The sequence below is a fragment of the Cibotium barometz genome, chromosome 55 (assembly GCF_041138505.1).
Source record: "Cibotium barometz isolate CiBa-2024 chromosome 55, ASM4113850v1, whole genome shotgun sequence".
Taxonomy (NCBI): domain Eukaryota; kingdom Viridiplantae; phylum Streptophyta; class Polypodiopsida; order Cyatheales; family Cibotiaceae; genus Cibotium; species Cibotium barometz.
Genome location: NC_141100.1, coordinates 40,461,678 through 40,481,247, shown reverse-complemented (window position 1 = coordinate 40,481,247; position 19,570 = coordinate 40,461,678). Strand labels below are relative to the sequence as shown.

The window sequence follows — 19,570 nt, the reverse complement described above, 5'->3', positions numbered from 1 at the left end:
GCCTCACCCCATTTAGTACTATAGTCCATGATAACGATGATAAATCGTGCTTGAGTTCCTCAAGCTACTTGACTAATCAGTCCAACAAAGTCAATGCTCCACTTCTCAAATGGTTGAAGAGACACTACATGGTGTAGAAGCTCCACTTCTCAAATGGCTAAAGAAACACTACATGGTGTAGGAGAATTTTATCAGAGTTGTTAACACCAACAACAAATTGCTAACATTCATTCAACAACCTTTTACAAATTTAGTTGCATCTCCAAATAAAGTGGACCATAACAATCTTGGGAGTAGAACTTCTTTGGTAGTGGTGTTTCTACTGTGAAATATCCTCTAGCTACGTCGGAGCAAGCTTGCTTAAGGATATCGACATATTCGAATTATTAAGTAAGGTCTCTAAAGTGATAGAGGCCCAAAAACGAGTTCCCATGCATTCAATGCACATTCCCCTTCACTTTCCACTATCCCTCTCTCCCACGTTCCCTCCAAAACGCTCTCTCTTTCCCCTTTCTCATAGCAGGGCGTTTTTCACTCTCTAGACTACTTCTTTTAGCTATCTACCTCTTGATCTACCTCTCTCTTCACTCAGAAACCTAGATCTATAGCTATGGAAGCTTGATCTGCAACCTCCAATCAGAAGCTATGGAAGTTTGATCCTCACTTACATTTCCTTACTTCATCCTTCTTCCTTGTCCAACCTCCTTTTACAGAGTGTAACAGCAGAGCTTAGCTATGGAAGCTTAATCTGCAACCTCCTCTCAGAAGCTATGGAAGTTTGATCCTCACTTACATTTCCTTACTTCATCCTTCTTCCTTGTCCAACCTCCTTTTACAGAGTGTAACAGCAGAGCTTAGCTATGGAAGCTTGATCTGCAACCTCCTCTCAGAAGCTATGGAAGTTTGATCCTCACTTACATTTCCTTACTTCATCCTACCTTGTCCAACCTCCTTTTACAGAGTGTAACAGCAGAGCCAAGCTATGGAAGCTTGAGTTGCAAATGCTTTGGCTCTCATAATCTTACTCATTGTCTCCTCTCACCCCCTCTAATATCCTCTTTCAAAGTGCAGTAATAGCACAGCCAAGCCCTTGGAACTTGCTCTACAACTCCTTCTCTTTTGTACATCTCCCTAGTCTAAGTTTTTTTCTCACCATTCTATTTTCCTTTGCCATCAAGGTTTATATTCTCCCTAATATATACATCTGATGTCTTCTTCTGGAGCTCGAAGACCTCCGATCAGTATTCAATCTCTCTCTTGTAGCAGTGGTCAAGATGAGGATGGGCACTAGAACATCAAACAGTACGAGAAGTGGAATTGGATTACGATGCAGCCTAGTACAAGAGGAACCCACAAGGTGTCAAAGCGATACGTTGATATACAAAGTCACCATTGGAAAGAGCGGATATTGGATCTCAAACAAGATCGTGATGGAAAAAAGCTAGCCAAGGTCCAACATGTTTACAAGGCAACAGAGCTGAAACTAGCAGACCATGACCAACGTCAACGATTTCCTGCAAATTGTAAGTCATTTCACCACTTTATATTCTTGTTTTTAAATCAATTGTGTGCTAATAATGGTATACTGAGCACTACTTTGATTGTTCTTGGGTTCCTCTGCGTAGATATTTTTCCCTCAAACTATAGTGAGTGGGAGCCTATGGAGGCAATTTCAAGAACCTTTGAAGCATACCATGTGGAGCTTGGTAGTTTAATCTTTGGAGGGTGTCCAGCTGCACAACTTCTTGCATGAAACATCTTCTTCTATGAGGATACATATGTGGTTCCCACGATAGCAAATGGTATTGGAATATTAGTTCCAGAACCTACACCAACTCTCACATCTATTGAATGGCCAATTCCAGACAATGTTTCAGTGGCCATGGCTTGTTTACAGATCGAAAGCAAGGTGCAAAATGCTATGAAGTGCACATATGGATCTCACAAAGCAACCATAACCTGCTTCATACCTCTACACCTCTTTATGTACCTATTCTATACAAGTGACACACATCGCACCCCAACTTTATGGATTGCAAAGGAGGAGAGAGCTCTGACTTGTTTCTTATCCCTGCATGGGATAAAAAAGTTGTTCAACACAATGGAGACACCATCAGATGCGGAGTAATAGTTGAGAAGGTTGTGATGCGCTACCATATTGCCAAGCAACAGTTGTCCATTGCGTTTCCTTACAGGCAATGGAAGCTTACAAATGGAGAATGGGAGGCGTTAGACTCCGACACAACCTCTACAGAACAGGGTGTGCTACATATATCCATGCAAGGTGGGGATGTAGAAGATGTTGATGTGAATGATGACTGGTCCCTTGCCAACTTACGTGACTACTTAGTTCTTCGATTCTCACTAAGTGGTGATTTTGCTTTGATAATCAATGGTAGAGTAGTGCGCAAAAGGCAGGAACGATCTTTTCTTTGTAGAGAAATTACTTTCCCTGGCTGTGTAGCTAAATAACCACTGGATATGTAATCTTGGATTGAAGTAAATACAATTTCAAATTTTTTGCCTCACTGTCTTATTAAGGTTTTTCAATTGTCTTGTGTAAGTTTTATTTTTTTGTGATAGTGTAAGGTTGGTCACACAAGCATCTGTGGCTTGAGCCAGTAGTAAATTAGAAATGACCTTGCGATGGAAGGATACGTTCTTCCTTTCCCATACCATTTTTTAAAAAAATTTTGGTACTTAAAAATTTTAAAAGTTTTTAAAAATTTTATAACAAGGTCACCCATTTATAAACGATACTTTACTCATTTTCATCAATTGACAATTATCGTTCTCTCCTAACACTTGCTCTCAATTTCGCACACCTTTTTGTATCACACACTCTCTATTTCTTGCAATCACTCATAGTTGCCTACTCAGCCAAAACGCAACCTTGCCTTGTTGTGTGGCCAAAACACAAGGGTTTGGAGGTATATTAGCCCCAAACATGACTCAACGTCGACTGCCGAAGTGCTGTCCATTTCAACTGCAGTGCTAGCTCACTGCTCAACATATGGCCAATGAGCCTTTGCAGCAGCGGCTTACATTCTGTAAAAGCACCATCTCCATAGTGAGCAGAAACGATTAGCAATATAGCAATAGCATCTATGTTATGGCAAGCAATTGAGTGTTATCACAACGGGCAACGTATCTCTTTTCTACAACAACAATAAGCAACCTTCAACATAGTAAGCAGAGCCATCTCCTCTCTGTAGCACATCGACTTCAATGGCAATGGTGTCCAGCAACGCATACCTGCAGATCGTCGAGAAATGATTTGTTAGTTGGCATTTTTTCCCAAAGGAAAAAAAATGTGACTCTAAGGTTTAAAAAAAACCTTTGAATCTTTTTATCATCCAAATTTTTATTAAGAAAACCCTTCTTATAAAGGTCTTTAAACCTTATAGTTTTAAACCTTTATCTCAAAGGCTTTCAGCCCTTGCTCATCCAAGGGCATGGTAACTTTTTCATGAAAACCAATCCTCAAATTTTTTTAATGAACTCATGTGCATGGAAATCATCTACCATATTGTAATGGAGTTAGACACTACCCTTGCGTTGATAAGCAAGTGGTAAGACCTCTCCTAAATCAATATTCATGTTGGTGTATGTATTTTTGTATCATGATGAAATGGAAGGTGGAAGCAAGAAGCATATTGAGAAGCACATGCATAAGCTCTTAAAACAAACCATGTGTTAGTCTATGTGGCAACTGGACTAAGGAAACTAACATGATTGGAAGGAGACATGTATACATGAAGCGTGTCTACCATGAGAAAGGATTGAAGAATTACGAAGATGCAACCAATGACACCAATGTAATGAAGAATGGTACATCCAAATCCCACTTAAAGATTGTCTTTTGCAAGAAGATGGTTTCATAGGAGAAACAAGGGTGGTGCACAAAGCTATTGTGGAAGAGATAGTACCAAAAATGTTACTAAGGTTGAGGGGAATTTTGTAAGTTCCTCACGTGATAAGCAACTCTTCTAGTTGAATACTATAGCATGTTTACAAAAATTGGGAATGAACCACACATTTCTCTATAACTCATCACTTTTGTAAAAGCCTAATTTATAAAGGTTACCTATCTTGTCATCTATCCTATGATTGAGAGGGGGTCATTTTGTTCTTGTATGTTTAGTGCTCACCTTGCTCCGTGTTTGGTATTGTCTCATGGTGGCATTGAGAGAGGGTGTTGAAATATATGATGTACAAGTGGTAAAGGGTGAGAGAAAGAGGTCATGTAGGTGCGAACACACCCCAAATAAAGTGGGCATGTGGGTGAAAAAGGGATCTAGGGTTAGCCCAACCCTAGCCCTTGTTGGTGGACCCAATATAAAGGGCAAGAGGCCTCACTTTTTATAACACGAGTAACACAACACTTGAAGGTGAAGGTTAGGCTAGCTTTGGAGTGGCTGAAATAGAAGGTAATATAGAAGCTTTCTATATATCTTGTGTTCTTGCTTTCTCTCATATATGTAGCTCTATCTTGCCACCAACTATCACTTTCGTTGTGCATACTCTCCATAATTTTGACAAGAGAGAGAGAGCAAGAAAAAAACATAGAATTATAAAACATGTTGAGAGATAAAGAAAGAAAGGGCGAGAGAATAAAATAGAAAGGGAGATATAAAGACTTCGAGAAAATAGGGAATTCATTAATATCACCTAGAGAGTCAAAGCATGAAAATTGAATATAATTTTTTCCCTCACCCAAAAACATCACTCTCACAAAATCTCTAGGCAACTACCGTGCTTTCCAACATATGGGTCACCTTCTTCATAATAGCATTGAGTTGATTAATGGATATCTTTAGACTCAATATCTTCGAGCCTAATGCCCATACTTGCTCTTTTAATGAATCGGCTTGTTCTTTACATTCCCTAGTACATCCACCTAGACACTCCCCAATTTCAACATGCAAATCTTCCATAAAGAAAATCATGTCTAGTTGGTTGGCCTCCATGCGACCACTGCTATCAAGAATGCGATGAAGATGTGTGTCAACTCATCTCTTATCATATCTTCCCTTTGAGTGCCACTTCCACGTACCTCATCCCAAATGGCATCTAAGAACTCTTTTGCAACAAGCAACCTGATTTTTCTCAATGTGCTCACATATGTCCACAATAGTTTGTAGACATTTAGCGCTTGGCTATCCTGATGGAGACCTTGACCAAGCAAGGTGTTTCACAATAAGGCCATTCATCAGCTCTAGCAGGGTAGACAAAGCTACATTAAAATTGGAAGGTCCATATGCATCCACTACGACTTTTGAGCCGTTATTGTCATTCAAGATATCCATTTGCTAAAATCCAAATTGAACATCTTTAAACTTTGCAAAATGTCTTTATATCTTAGTTAACATATTTTATATCCATGTATACCAGCACTATATACATGTAGATACCTCCTTGTTGCAAAGAAAAAACAATGTATACTCTTAGCGAGTCCTGTAATTTCCTCTCTAAAAGCCTAATATTAGCAACCATAAGAAAGTTCTTTACTTTTCAAGCACACTTCTCTGCTGTTTAAAGGTTAATATAGTCAAAGTACTGAATTAATTTACATTTGAATATTCTCTTAGGCCATATATTCTCTCTCTAAAACTTACTCTACAATCAAACGCAATGGTCTAATAATTGAAAAGTTTCTAGCTTAGTTAGCCTTACTACTAAGGTATTAAACACGCAAAAAAACATTATAACAAACGTAGAACTAAAAAACATGTTGAGAGATAAAAGAAAGAAAGAGTGATAGAATAAAATAGAAAGAGAGATATAAAGACTTCGAGAAAATAGAGTATACTCTTAGCGAGCTCTATAATTTCCTCTCTACTAAAAGCCTAATATTAGCAACCATAAAGAAGTTATTTACTTTTCAAGCACATTTTTCAACTGTTTAAAGGTCAATATAGTCAAAGTACTAAAATAATTTACATTTGAATATTCTCTTAGGTCATATATTCTCTCTCTAGAGCTTACTCTACAATCAAACACAAAAGGTGTAAAAATTGAAAAGTTTCTAGCTTAGCAACACTAAGGTATTAAACACAAAAAAAAACATTATACAATCATAGAACAAAAAAACATGCTGAGAGATAAAGAAAGAAAGAGTGAGAGAATAAAATAGAAAGAGAGATATAAAGACTTTGAGAAAATAGAGCCCTATAATTTCCTCTCTAAAAGCCTAATATTAGCAACCATAAAGAAGTTCTTTACATTTTAAGTACATTTCTCTGCTAATTAAAGGCTAATATAATCAAAGTACTAAAATAATTTACATTTGAATATTCTGTTAGGTTATAGATTCTCTCTCTAGAGCTTACTCTACAGTCAAACACAATGGTCTAATAATTGAAAAGTTTCTAGCTTAGCCAGCCTTGCCACTAAAATATTAAACACTATTTATGTGTACACACTAAGGTATTAAACACGCAAAAAACATTATAACATTCACATTTGACATTCCAATTATCAATTATAAAACATTCAAATGAGATAGAAAGAGATATACAAATCATTTTAATGTGCGGTGTCCTCTCTCTCTCTCTCTCTCTCTCTCTCTCTCTCTGCTAACCGAATATATCAACATAAACAAATCTCTTTATCTATGCATCACATATTAACTGCAAACACACAAATAGATAGAGAATAAAAGGAAATAATAAAACCTACCTAAAGTTGAAGTGAGAATGATATTTAAAACTACCAACTTTGTTGACTAGTAACCTTGTACCTTGCCTCTACACAATCACACACACAAACTAAAACAACAAAAAACTTATGGTCTCTCTCTTTCTCTCCCTCTCTCTCAATTTCTCAAAGGCAAGAGTAACTATTTGTGTGTTACATGATGTGTCTGAGTGTGTGTGTGTGTGTGGCAAGAGAGAGAGAGAGAGAGAGAGAGAGAGAGAGAGAGAGGGAGAAAGACATTGATTAATAACTTCAAAGATTACTACATCATTATCTTCATCAATTTCCTACTCGGAATGCACTTCAGTATTTCCCTAAGAATGAAGCGCTTTTCCTTAGGGCCCCTACATCTGCTACCTATAATACAGAACCCATCTAAAAATCCTAATGCCTCTTTAATTAAGAGGAGCTTGAGATTGTCCTCTAACTTACAAGAGTCTAACACTATATAAAAATACCATGAATTAGCATTATCCCATCCGTTAAATCTATAAACTTTCCATTTTGGGCTGTATCTATGGGATTCCAAAAAATCCAATTGTGGAATCGCTTCAAAAAAGAGCGTATCCGATAATTTATTATTTTCATATAACAACTTCAATATGAGCAATGATATATCTCAGCATAAAACATAAACAAACTTTACATTAAATAACAATCATGATCTCTGCATAAAACATAAACAAACTTTACATTAAATAACAATCGTGATCTTTTTTTTAGTGAGCAAGAGAGGGAGAGTAAAAGAAAAGGAGTGAGAAACAAAAGAAAAAAACATACCCATATTTAATATTTAATGAATTTATGCTTCAAAATACATTTGATAACTTTACCAAATACTTATCATGTTTGATCTTTGTTACCAAAGACCATATAGTCTATTAGATAAAAATCCATCAAGCCTAGATTTTATTTTATATACATGAGGGCTATATTTTATTCTTTTTTTTTTGGACTTAAACGTATAATAATTTTAAAAACATCATCCCATCAAGCAGCTTCAACAACCTGCCATGACCCATCCTATTCCCCATCAAAAAAGCGATGCTCAAACTTTGTGGTCATATTCACCCTTTCCTTTTTGAAGAAAGGGTGCTCCTTATGTGCTAACAAAAAAATGCGAGTCACCTCTTATGTTTGGTTAGTCATACATACATACATACATATATAGTAAGATGTATGACATAGGTATATAGATGTATAACATATACTTAGATTTTCTATGTAAATAAACACATGTAATTAAAAAAATCATGAAAATTAAAAAGCATATATGTGTGATCTGTGTCTTACATGTATATACATGTGTGTGGTGTGTGTGCGTCACCATATTCAAGGGCACACACACACACATATGTATGTACTCTCTCTCTCTCTCTCTCTCTTTATGTCATTGTGCATGTGCATCCATGTGTGATCTATGTGTTACATGTATCTACATGTGTGATCTATGTGTTACATGTATCTACATGTGTGTGTGTGTGCGCGCGTCACCATATGTGTTTATGAATGCATTTACACACTCTCTCTCCCTCCCTCCCTCCCTCTTTCTCTCTCTCTCTCACTCTCTCTCTCTCTCTCTCTCTCTCTCTCTCTCTCTCTCTATCTATCTAACATGGAAATAAATTAGAACTTATTAGCTTTTGTTGCACTAACATGCTCCTTACAAATAAGTTATGATTCACAGTACATAAAATAAAAGTTCACATAGCTAGATTCAAAGAACATAACATGGGCAACATACATCCAAGGGACACACACACATATGTGTGTATAGGTATGAAGGTACTCTCTCTCTCTCTCTCTCTCTCTCTCTCTCTCTCGCTCTCTCTCTCTCTCTCTCTCTCTCTCTCTCTATCTCTAAGATGGAAATAATTGAACACTTATTAGCTTTTGTTGCGACCCTACACACACCAAGGAGACCATGCATGCATGCTGTGGACTCTAGAGCACCACTCTACGTGCATACTAAAAGTGCACCACAGATTAACACCAAGGAGCCACACACGCATGGCGGGCAGCTTTGGTATGTTGTGGAGCACAAAGTTTTAACACACACTACAGCTTCCAAGCCACCTTCATGGTGGGCGGCCCTGGCATGCTGTGGAGCACAAAGTTTCAACACACACAAATGCTGAAATTGGCACGTTGAGAGAGGGAGGGCCACCACTTACAATCGGGTGGCTGCCATAACGAAGAGCGAGAGTGCTATGCACGATGCCTGGACTGGGCGCCGACCAAGTGAGAGATGAAGAGCTGCCGTTACCTACACATGCAACACACAACACACAACAAACAACAAAGGTGAGAGAGAGAGAGAGAGAGAGAGAGAGAGAGAGAGAGAGAGAGAGAGAGAGAGAGAGAGAGAGAGAGAGAGAAATGAAATGATATATTAACATCTCTAAGAGGCCATAATGGCCTATGAGACCAAAACTGAGAGTACATCTGAAGTTGGCGTCTCATCAAAGAGAACAACTAAATGAGACTAAAAAGTACAATAAACTGATTGTCTTACAGTTATAAGAACATATTTGTAAAACTCCGAGATGATACTGAGTAGAAAATACTGGAAAATACTAGAAAATGTATATCAGGTAGATCCATGTATGCTGATCAATTGAAGTGTTGCCCTCTCCTTAGATCAAATATCTCCGCCATGGGGCTGTCTAGAATGGAGAGGTCATAGAAGCGAGGTAGGCGGCAACAATGGCTCTGATCTGGCGATGGTGAGGATGTCGTGGTCAGGATCCTAGTGGTGGCGTGGCCGACGAGCACGACATAAGATGATTGCGCTATTAGTTTGGTGACTCCCTAGGAGCGTGGTCGGTGCCTTGATGGCCTAATGGAGGAGGTATCAGGAGGTGTGTGGGTTGGGTTGCTGGTGCCGAAGAAATCTGTCAGGGTCCTCTATCTAGGTACATCATGTAGAGAGAGAGAGAGAGAGAGAGAGAGAGAGAGAGAGAGAGAGAGAGAGAGAGAGAGAGAGAGAGAGAGAACCTACAACATGCAACACACAAACATGTGTGTGTGCATGTGTGTGTGTGTGAGAGAGAGAGAGAGAGAGAGAGAGAGAGGGAGATAACTCACCGGGCACCTACCTTACAGAGAGAGCGAGAGACCTGCACATGCAACAAACAATAGAGATGTGTGTGTGTGTGTTGAGAGAGAGAGAGAGAGAGAGAGAGAGAGAGAGAGAGAGAGAGAGAACTCATCGGGCGCCGACGTTGTAGAGACAGCGAGAGATGTTGAGGAGCTCGAATGAGGAGGCGAACGACCTGCTGAACCTTGGAGCAAAAGTGAGCGAAAACGGGGGAGCGAATACCTTTGGGCGGGCATCTCTAAGGCTACAATATTTCGAATTCTCCAAACAATCTTCATGGTGGGCGGCTCTGGTAGTCTGTGAACCTGCATGGTAGGGGGACGGCCGAGTGGTGGCATTTAAGGTTGAAAGAACTTGAAAGATGGCATTTAAGGTTGAAAGGAGTTGAAAGATCGTGGCTCTGGCATCTTTGCCAGGTTGTGGGGATTTGTACGTGGCCGTCACGCACTGGCCCATGTGAGCACATCATTTTGTTGAAAAAATTGTGTCATGTGCAGGTGAAGCTGTGTTATATTATATACTGATAGTCTACCTGTGTTATATTATATACTGATAGTCTACCTGCAGTGACCGTTTTACACGAGCTTTTGCATTAACTACAATAGCTATCCAACACTCTAATTTAAGGGTTAATTTCCATTTTACACGAGCTTTTGCATTAACTACAATAGCTATCCAACACTCTAATTTAAGGGTTAATTTGAATCAATAAATTCCGCATCTGAGTCTGAAAGATCAGGTTTGTCCAGAAGGGAATAGAAGTCTGGGAGTCGCTACTGGAAGGGTTTTCAAAGGTGGACAGGTTACCAGTTGAAGTAGAGGCTGCGTTAGCTTGCACATTGCCCTTAGATGGAGGGACATTCTTTGATGACTTCCACTCCAGTTAATGAGCTCAATCTGGACCGTTTGGCCTCTGAGATGGCTAAACTGGAAGATACCCCAAGTCAAGAAGAGGATGACTCCATGCAAGAGAAAACGAAGGAGCAGCAACAAAGACAAACCTCTACCTCAGACAATGCCATGGACATATCCATAGATCTCAAAAGAAACCATGTACAAATGGAGGGTTCCCCCAAAGATGCAAATAAGAATAGAAGACAGAGGAAACAAAACCAAGCCCCCCCTCCATGAAGATATTGTCTTTGAATGTCAAAGGTCTTACAGACCCTAATAAAGGGAAAAAAGTTAAGGCATGGTTGAAACAACATGGTGATGTCGATGCTGTAGTGCTGACGGAGATTAAAGTCAGTGGAGATAATCTCATCCAAAGACTGAATGCAATAGATAAAAATCTCATATGGATTTATACCGCTCACCCTCAAGGCTCTGGAGGGGTAGCTTGTGGGTTGCACCCTAGATGGGAGAATCAGATCAAGGATATCCAAGTCGACCCTCTTGACCAGTGGGTGGCGTTTGAACTTGAGGATTTTGTTTTGATAGGCATGTATGCAAAGTGCCCGCAGACTCAAAGAGCTCGTATCTGGAATTCAGTCATGCAGGAGTATGATGAACCTGTCATTCTGATAGGAGATCTGAATATGGTAGAACTAGAGGAAGATAGATTCAATAAACTGGGGAAGCTTATCTCAGGTGCGGAAAAACTTGCTTGGAGCAAATGCAAGGAACAGCTCAACCTAGTTGACATAGGACTACCAGGACAATTTACTTGGCAAAACTATGGAACAGGTGATCTATTAAGGAAGGCTAGAATTGATAGATGCTATGTCAGTCAGGAAGTGTGCAAAATGTTTGTTACTGTGGAATGCAAAGCCATTTTTGACACTTGCCTGTCAGATCACTATCCCATTCTAGCGTCTCTGGAGAAAGTTGATGAGAAAAAGTGCTGCAAGTGGTTCCATACGGACCCTTCCCTCTTTAAACTCCCCATGGTACAAGCAGAAGTGAAGAGAATATGGGATCATTTCTTTAGCTTAGGATTGACCCCCGCTAAGGCATGGTCTCTGGCAGTGAAGTCCACGCAATCCTTGCTCATTTGTGCCAGGAAAGGAGTCAAAAAGATAAGAGAGAAGAAGAAAAAAGAGTGTCTGGAAGTGATTGAAAAACTTGAGAACAGGGTCAACCTTGGTGATGTCTCTGCTCAGACTGCCCTGAGGGACACTAGAGCCCACCTCCATAAAATAGAAGACAAAGAACTAGAGGACAGTGCCTTGTTTTTCAGAGAGTGGTGGGCTGGTAAAGCTGACATACCATCCAAAGAAATGTTTCAAATGCTAAAAGTGAAACATGCAGCAGAGACCATCCCCCTTTTGAAAGACAGTTCAAGCATCCAATTGCGCTCCAATGAGGAGAATAAAGCTTGGATAGCCCAACACTTCCAAAGTCTCTTTTCGGAATCTACGACAAATCAAGCGGAGCAAACTGCCTCAACTAAGCTCATAGAGCAGTGTAGAATTAAAACAGTGCCAGAACAACAAGCTCAGTGGCTTGACCAACCAATCACAAAAGAAGAGATATCCAGGGCTATTGACATGCTTAAAGACAAAAAATCCCCTGGAAATGATGGTCTTCCAGCGGAATTTTTCAAAACCTTCAAAAACACTTTGATAGAGCCTCTGTCAGAAATTTGGAAAGAAGCCCTTCTCTTTGAAGCCCTCCCCCGAACCATCAATGCAGGCATCATTAAGCTGATACATAAGAAGGATGATAAGGATGTTATCACCAATTGGAGACCAACTACGCTCCTAAACTGTGCATATAAAATTTTTGCCAAAGTGTTGGCTCTAAGGCTGAAAGATCACATGAATGATTGGATTTGTAAGGAACAGAAAGGATTTATCAAGGGTAGATATATCCTAGACACTATCATTACGCTCTGGGAAGCTATGGAATTCGCTGAAGAATCAGAACAAGATTACATCTTCTTCAAAATTGATTTTGACAAAGCTTATGACAGACTGAGCTGGGGATATATGATAGATGCATTGAAACACATGGGCTGTGGCTCAAGGTTCTGCACTATGGTAAAGACACTGCTTGGTAATGCAACTGCTCGGGTATGCGTCAATGGGGACCTCACTCAAGCTTTTCATCTGACTAGATCAATCAGACAAGGATGTCCTTTGGCCCCCCTCCTTTATGCCATAGCTGCGGATGGACTTAATTGGCTTGTCCAAGACAGAATCAACAAAGGAGAAATGAAAGGAATTCTGCTTGGCAATAGTAAGCAGGTTTGCATTGAAATGTTTGCGGATGACACCAATGCACTTGTTGATAATGAGGAGAGCAGTATAGGGGCCTTCTGGGATTGTCTGCAAACCTATTGTAAGGCCTCAGGTTCAGTTATCAACCATAACAAGACTGGTATCAGAACTAGCATACAGCCCCCGCCTAACTGGCTGCTTCTAGAGGGTTGCAAGGTCATCCAAGATGGGGAAATAGTTAGGATCTTAGGTATACCCATGGGGTTCAGAGTTTCACTTAAGAAAAAATGGCAATGGATCATGCAAAAAATAGAGATCAAGTTAAAAAAATGGCAGAATAGGCAGCTTAACATGGCAGGGAGGAAGATGGTGCTGAACCATTTTATTATCCCCACAATTATCTACTTCCTGAGCTGTTGGAGACCTCCTGAAGAAGATTTGAAAAGCTTCATCTCCTGTTGCAGGAACTTTCTCTGGGGAGGAGACCCGTGGGTGAAGAAAGTGGCCAAAGTGAAATGGGAATTCTGCTGCCTTCCCACTGAGCTTGGAGGGCTGGGTATCTTGGACATTGAAAATATGGCTGACAGAATGGCAGCCAAATGGATTCTGAGAGGCTTAATGTCCCCGGATGAGAACTGGGCTTGGCTTCTTAATAGGAAAAACCATCTGTTTGCTCTTAAAGGTCATTACAGATGGAAACAGCTCCCTTTTCTAACCATTTTGGGAAGCAAGCATCAGATAACCCCTAAAGGATCAGAGCTATTGATCTCTCTATGGAAGGCTTGGTTTAAAGTAAAAGCCCAGCTGATGCCATCCCGAGACTACAAGGACACGCTGGGCATCCACCCCATTGACTCCATCTGGTGGCCTGCTCTTGACTTGCCTCAAGTTGATACTCAAGATGTGGAAGAGGCTTTGAAGCTTCATTTAGGTGGCATTAAGACATGGAGTAACCTTTGGGACTGGGATAAGAAAACCTGGCTATCAAGGGCTGATCTCATTGCTAAGTACAACCTCTCAGATTCTCAACTGGACATTATTGGCAAAAGGCTGATGCTATGGCATTGAGAAGACTGGTGGCTAATGACAATTGAAGACCCCCCTAAGCTGAAGGCTTTCCAGTGGTTTAACCAAACAAGCATCTGGCCTATTCCTCCCAGGTGGAATACCCCTCCAATCCATTGTATTCTAAATCAAAGATGGAATATCCTCAAAGATAGGAGCCAGTGGTATTTCCTCTTCAAATCACTTTGGGGTATACATGTGGAACCTAAGAAAGCTTGTCTTGCTTGGCTTATCATGTACAGGGCCATTTGGACACAGAAAAAAGCTCTAGTCTTTGGCAAGGGAAATGGATCATGTGCCAGATGCCTCAAAGAAGAAGATGATGTTCACATTTTTCTACTGTGCCCTAACATAGAACCAATGGTAAAGAAACTCAATGAGTATGTGGCCAGTTGGGGGAAAACTTGCTTATCCTGGAAGCATCTGCTCATTGGGGAACCCATAGGCTGCTCTACTGAACTATGGACAGTATTAAGAACAGAGATCCTCTGGTTCTTGTGGATTGAAAGACTAGCGGCCCTACACAACGGTGATACCCGCAATACCTGCTCCCTCAAAAGTCTCCTTATTATTGCAAGGGAGAGGTTCTACTTGAGGAAGATCACTGACATTGAGGCCAAAATTTCAAAACTGGTAGGCCCTATTGGAAGCACTCCAAAGAATGTCTCAGATAAGGTCAAGATTCTTCAGCTTCAAGAGAAGAGAGAATATCTTGTTAACGTGGATCTAAGCTATGTGCTGAAGCTCCAATACCTGTAGAATCTAGGATAGAGTCCCAGAGGATCATTGCTCTTTGCTGATTACCTAGGATAGTGAGAAATCTCGGCCTGAAATTGGCTATGTGATGCCAACCCGACTTTTGTAACTTGTCTCGATTTTCTTCAATAATAAAAATGCCTTTATTGAAATTTAAGGGTTAATTTCCACGTTGGGAGAAACTGGCAACCAATTGTGAGTTTAACCTTTTAAAACCACTTCTCAACCACGAGAACTTCGTCTTCCCCTAAGCTGCAATTTAGACCTGGGTTGATGCCAACGTTGGCCTTAAGGCTTAAGCCCCTTTTTGCATCATTAAATATGCACCTTGTGTGTGAGATTTTGAAAACTGCACCTATTATTATTAGTGATTTTGAAATTAAAACACCTGCTGGCTGGCATCGTTCATGTGTGAATTTGCGGGGTGGGGCTCACAGTCTTAGGGAAGTTTGAAACGAGCAGACAAGGTTCCAGTCTTGAAGGGCCCACACTAACTCCTTTTTGCTGGCCCACGGCTTCAAAGCAGCAGCCCACCCACTACTTATTAGGTGGCGTTGCGCAATACGAGAGGGGCCTCTCATAATCTGGCCGGATTCTGTACAACAGAACCACCTAGGTAGAGAGAGACAATGTGTGGCGGTAACTCATGTTGCTATAATGAGAGGAGGTCGTAGAAGGGGTCGAGACTCGAGACTCGATTTCCTCTCGCGGAGTCGGACCACCTAACTTTTGAATTCTGCGGTAATTAAATTGAATGTACGACGCCACTCAGCTGGACATGAAAGTTTCTCTCCGCACCTACAGCCACGTAGACTACCTTACTATGCGTGCCTTGCCTTGTTCCTTTCTCTTGTGCCTTGCTTCCCATGATAGCTTGATCTCTGAGGCCGGCGTTGAGTGCTGTCACCACAAATAAGCCTCCCTTCTACGCAAGGCAAGTTGCACTCGAATCAAATCCTGTGTGCTAGTTTGGAGGGTATAAGCCAAGAAATCAGTAGCAGTTTCAAAGAGATTGCAGTCTCTGACTGCAGAGGAAGGGGCCATGGCCGTATTCACCGAGTTGCAGGTGTACTTGCGGGTTGTCGTCCTTGTGGGGCTATCATTCCTGCACAGTTCAAGTGCCGGGCTCACCTCAGTTCACACCACACAGCGCTCAGACGGACTTTGCGCGACGTTTGTGCTGCCTTACAGTGACTACGCCTGCCAGGAGTTTGTGGTCAGTGTGTTTCTCCCCCTTCCTTCCCTCATTTCCATTCAGTGTGCAATTTCAGCCATTTTTACAGATCTCAGCCGATAACTTTGAGTTGTTCTCCTTCTTGCCTACGCTCTAGGCACAAACGGCCGACGGTTTTCTCTTAGGTATTCAAAGAATGTGGAAGCCACGGTTTTCAGGAGCCTCCAAGAAAGGACCCGTACTGCTATTCCATGGCATACTAACGGTGAGAATCCCATGTCCTCGCCAACGTTGGTTTTGTATTACTGAAAGCTAAACCGGCTAACACAAAGTAATCATGCATTGGGGTGCGCGCGCGCATGCATACAGGGAGGCGACGTCTGGGTGATTAATCCTCCCGCAGAAGGTTTGGGGTTTATGATGGCCGACGCTGGATATGACGTGTGGATTGCCAATTACCGGTCTACAACTTTCAGCTACGGGCACGTAACTTACAAGAAATCCGACAAGGTACGAATGTGGTGAACCATTCTTGAAACGTTCATTGCGGGTTGTGTGGTTAAATATGTATTGTTGTGTCACAAAATGTGCGCGCAGGGCTTCTGGGATTGGAGCGTAGATGAGATAGCGTCTGAAGACCTTTGTACGTCGTTGCAGCTAGTCTCCTCCAGCACCAACAAGAAAGCGCTTCTGGTCGCATATTCCGAGGTAAGTTTGACGGTCAATAATAATCTGATCAACTATGGTAGTGGAAGGAGGTGATGGTGCGTGGGTTTGCACAGGGTGCACAGGCCACACTAGCAGCGTTCTCCCAAGGGCTGTCCAGCGATCTGGTGAGCAAAGCAGCGCTTCTCGCCCCTGTGTCGTATCTTACAAGCGGGCCTCAACTCATTGACCTTGCCTCTAAAGTACAGCTGCAGAAGGTTGTTCTTGCTGCCTTCTAGCAAGCAAAGGTCACGCACTCGGGCAGGCACACACAAATTCCAAGTTCCGGGCATGCATATATATGTATATATATATTGGAGCTCCGTCTCTCATTATGTGTGCAGCCCATTTGAGCATTCCTAACGTTTATCCAACTGTTTCAATCTCTCTTTCAGATTTACGAAGCATTGAACATCTACCAGTTTAGTACTCGGGGGTAGGCTAATCTACCTGTGTACCATCGTGCTTCATGTTTACCCTTTTTATGTATCACTGTTAAAATGTTCTCTGCGACGTGGCAGTCCCGGAGGCCGCGAGCTTGTGGACTTGCTCTGCTCGGCGTCGAGTGTAAAATGCTACAATGACTGGTTCAGAGTATTCTCAGGTTTTAATCTTTGGAAAATCACAATATGTTTAATGCCCTTTTGCTGTGGGCAACTACTGATTGAAGTAGGTATGCTACGTCCAGGGTACATCTGCTGCATCAATTCTACGAGGAGACCTTTCATTGACAAGTTTGAAACGCAGGCAACCTCCGTTAAAAATTTGGATCATTATACACAGCGTAAGTTGGGCTCTCTTGGTGCAAATGAATGAATAAATTTGGAGTTAACAATGGTAATGATGTGGCAGAGGTGCGACAGAAAACCTTTTCCCAGTACGACTACGGAGCTCAGGGCAACTTAGAGCGATACAAGCAGCGGACACCTCCTGCGTATGACGTGTCCAAGTACCCAATCAACCAGATTAGCACGCTCTTCATCAGCAGCGAGAACGATTCGCTCGCCAACGTAAATGACGTGACCCACCTCTTCAATGAACTTCCGGCGGGTTACCAGGCCAAGTCTGTGGGCGACTTCGGTCACTTGGACTTCGTTTTTGGATACAACGCCAATCGCCTTGTGTACGACTACGTCATGGAGTTTTTTGAAGCCAAATGAACCTGCCTCATGCTCATCTCTTTCACTACTGTATTTTATGCAATCCAAGCCATCAAAGCGCTAATTTGCTAAGTTTGAGGGTGGCTATTTTATGTAATCCAAGCCATCAAAGTGCTAGTTCCATAAACTTCATGGTGAGTGGAGCTGTCAGAATTCTTGAATCACATTAGAAGCCTTCTAAACACTTGGAACAATAATGAGATAAATTTCATGGTGGGTGGAGGTGTGAACAGTTATATCACACTAGAAGCCATTCTAAACTTCGGGATTCGGCAATGTTGAATGCTTAGGATAGAAGTAGAGAAGATTACTGTTGAATTGTGGAAGGTTTGGGCGATGGGCTAGGCTTGTGTCCTCTATGGTTTCTCCATTTTGAAATGTTGTAGGACAGTTGTTGGAGATGAGGCTCAACGTAAGTTCACGCACGAACTGTGTCCAAGTGTATAAGACAGGCAAAGCCCATGAATGTCACATGTGACATGCATGGGCATTGGGCAAAGGTGGGCTCGTGTAGAACCTTATGTCGATTTGACTCATACACATGGTTTGAGATAGGGAATTGGAGGTTGTGACTTGTGATGATGTTGGCCGATATGGGTGGTGGCAATGAGATTGGGTCATCCATGAGAATGAAAGAATTTAGGTACATCCAAGTTGGTAGGTACATGGGTAAACTACGGAATTGTGGAAGGTCGTTGGACGTATCGGTTGCTTCTTGAGCCTCTTTTTGAAATGTGGGTGGCTATTCAGTCCACTTGCTTAAAGCATGGTGAGCTCACTAGAAAGTAAGAAAGCATTACAAAGTTGAATAACTTGGAGGTAAATTTTTTTGGTTGTTAAGTAGTGTTGATCTTGGGCATGCAGTTTTGCTTTGACTTTTTCTAATTATATATTTTCTTAAAGATAATTTAAAAAAATTGATTTTAATTATTTCTATAATTATATAATTAGAAAGAGGTGATTGTCGTGTGAGTATACGTGTGGCAAGCATGCGCCATGCTTATCGGTTGTACCTTATCAAGATGAAACCCTCGTCATTAGATGCTCTTTACAAGCTTTATAGGTGAGTTGTAGGCTCCTTCATTATCTTTGCCGACTACTCTTGGGTCTGAATTTGAATAAAGAAGTGAAAAGAAAAGAAAAAATAAAATAAAAGAAAAATAAAAAGATTAAATAGTAAAAAAATAAAAGTATAAAAGAAAAAAAGTAAAGATTTTTGTTTATTTAGCGAAAATTGGGAGAAAAAAATTACAAGTGGAGGAAGATTGACTTTTTTGAGAGCAGTGGGGCATGTGTCGGGTGAGTATGGGTGAGTGGGATGTGTGGGGTGCATAGGAGGTGTGAAGATGTGGTCCATACAAGATGTGCAAATGGATGAGTGGGTGTACACATGTGAAAGTGCATTCGGATATGACACGCATGTATGTGCTATGCAAGGATGTGTACATGCAAATGAGAATACATTCGCATATGCAACTTTGATGTGCATGTGGATGTGTGTACATGAATATGCAGGGGGCGAGTTGTGGGCTTGCGTGTAAGTGCAAAGATGTGTACGTGCATGTGATTACGGATGTACGTAGAAGCGGATGCAAGTGTATGAGGTGCATGTGGGTGTGTATGTGGATGATAAACCACATTGGCTAACATTACTCCACGTAAGCCATGTTTTTGTATTGTCCAATGTGTTTTATGTAAAATGAGTAGAGAAAATCTTTGAGCTTATAACTTATGTAATGTTGGAAGATAG

General features: G+C 41.2%; 1 protein-coding gene across 4 annotated transcripts; it reads left to right on the top strand.

The window, feature by feature from the left end:
* Nucleotides 1-15,497: 15,497 nt before the first annotated feature.
* On the top strand, nucleotides 15,498-18,058 carry LOC147607735 (triacylglycerol lipase 1-like). 4 transcript variants are annotated; one of them, XM_086790576.1, is made up of 9 exons: nucleotides 15,499-15,997; nucleotides 16,113-16,220; nucleotides 16,325-16,465; nucleotides 16,553-16,663; nucleotides 16,738-16,878; nucleotides 17,056-17,096; nucleotides 17,182-17,264; nucleotides 17,349-17,444; nucleotides 17,524-17,735. In XM_086790576.1, the coding sequence occupies exons 1-9, from the start codon at nucleotides 15,824-15,826 to the stop codon at nucleotides 17,598-17,600; spliced, it is 972 nt and encodes a 323-aa protein (XP_086646702.1). In that variant the 5' UTR covers nucleotides 15,499-15,823; the 3' UTR covers nucleotides 17,601-17,735. The 4 variants fall into 4 exon arrangements, with proteins under 4 accessions (XP_086646701.1, XP_086646702.1, XP_086646703.1 ...); XM_086790577.1 differs by having other exon boundaries at nucleotides 15,500-15,997; nucleotides 17,349-17,407; nucleotides 17,513-17,715; XM_086790573.1 differs by having other exon boundaries at nucleotides 15,505-15,997; nucleotides 17,513-18,058.
* Nucleotides 18,059-19,570: the final 1,512 nt, after the last annotated feature.

Coding starts and splice junctions, on each gene's coding strand:
- LOC147607735 (XM_086790573.1), top strand. CDS start 15,824: ATGGCCGTATTCACCGAGTTGCAGGTGTACTTGCGGGTTGTCGTCCTT. Junction 15,998..16,112: donor ACGCCTGCCAGGAGTTTGTG/GTCAGTGTGTTT, acceptor CCTACGCTCTAG/GCACAAACGGCCGACGGTTT. Junction 17,265..17,348: donor CTGGTTCAGAGTATTCTCAG/GTTTTAATCTTT, acceptor TGCTACGTCCAG/GGTACATCTGCTGCATCAAT.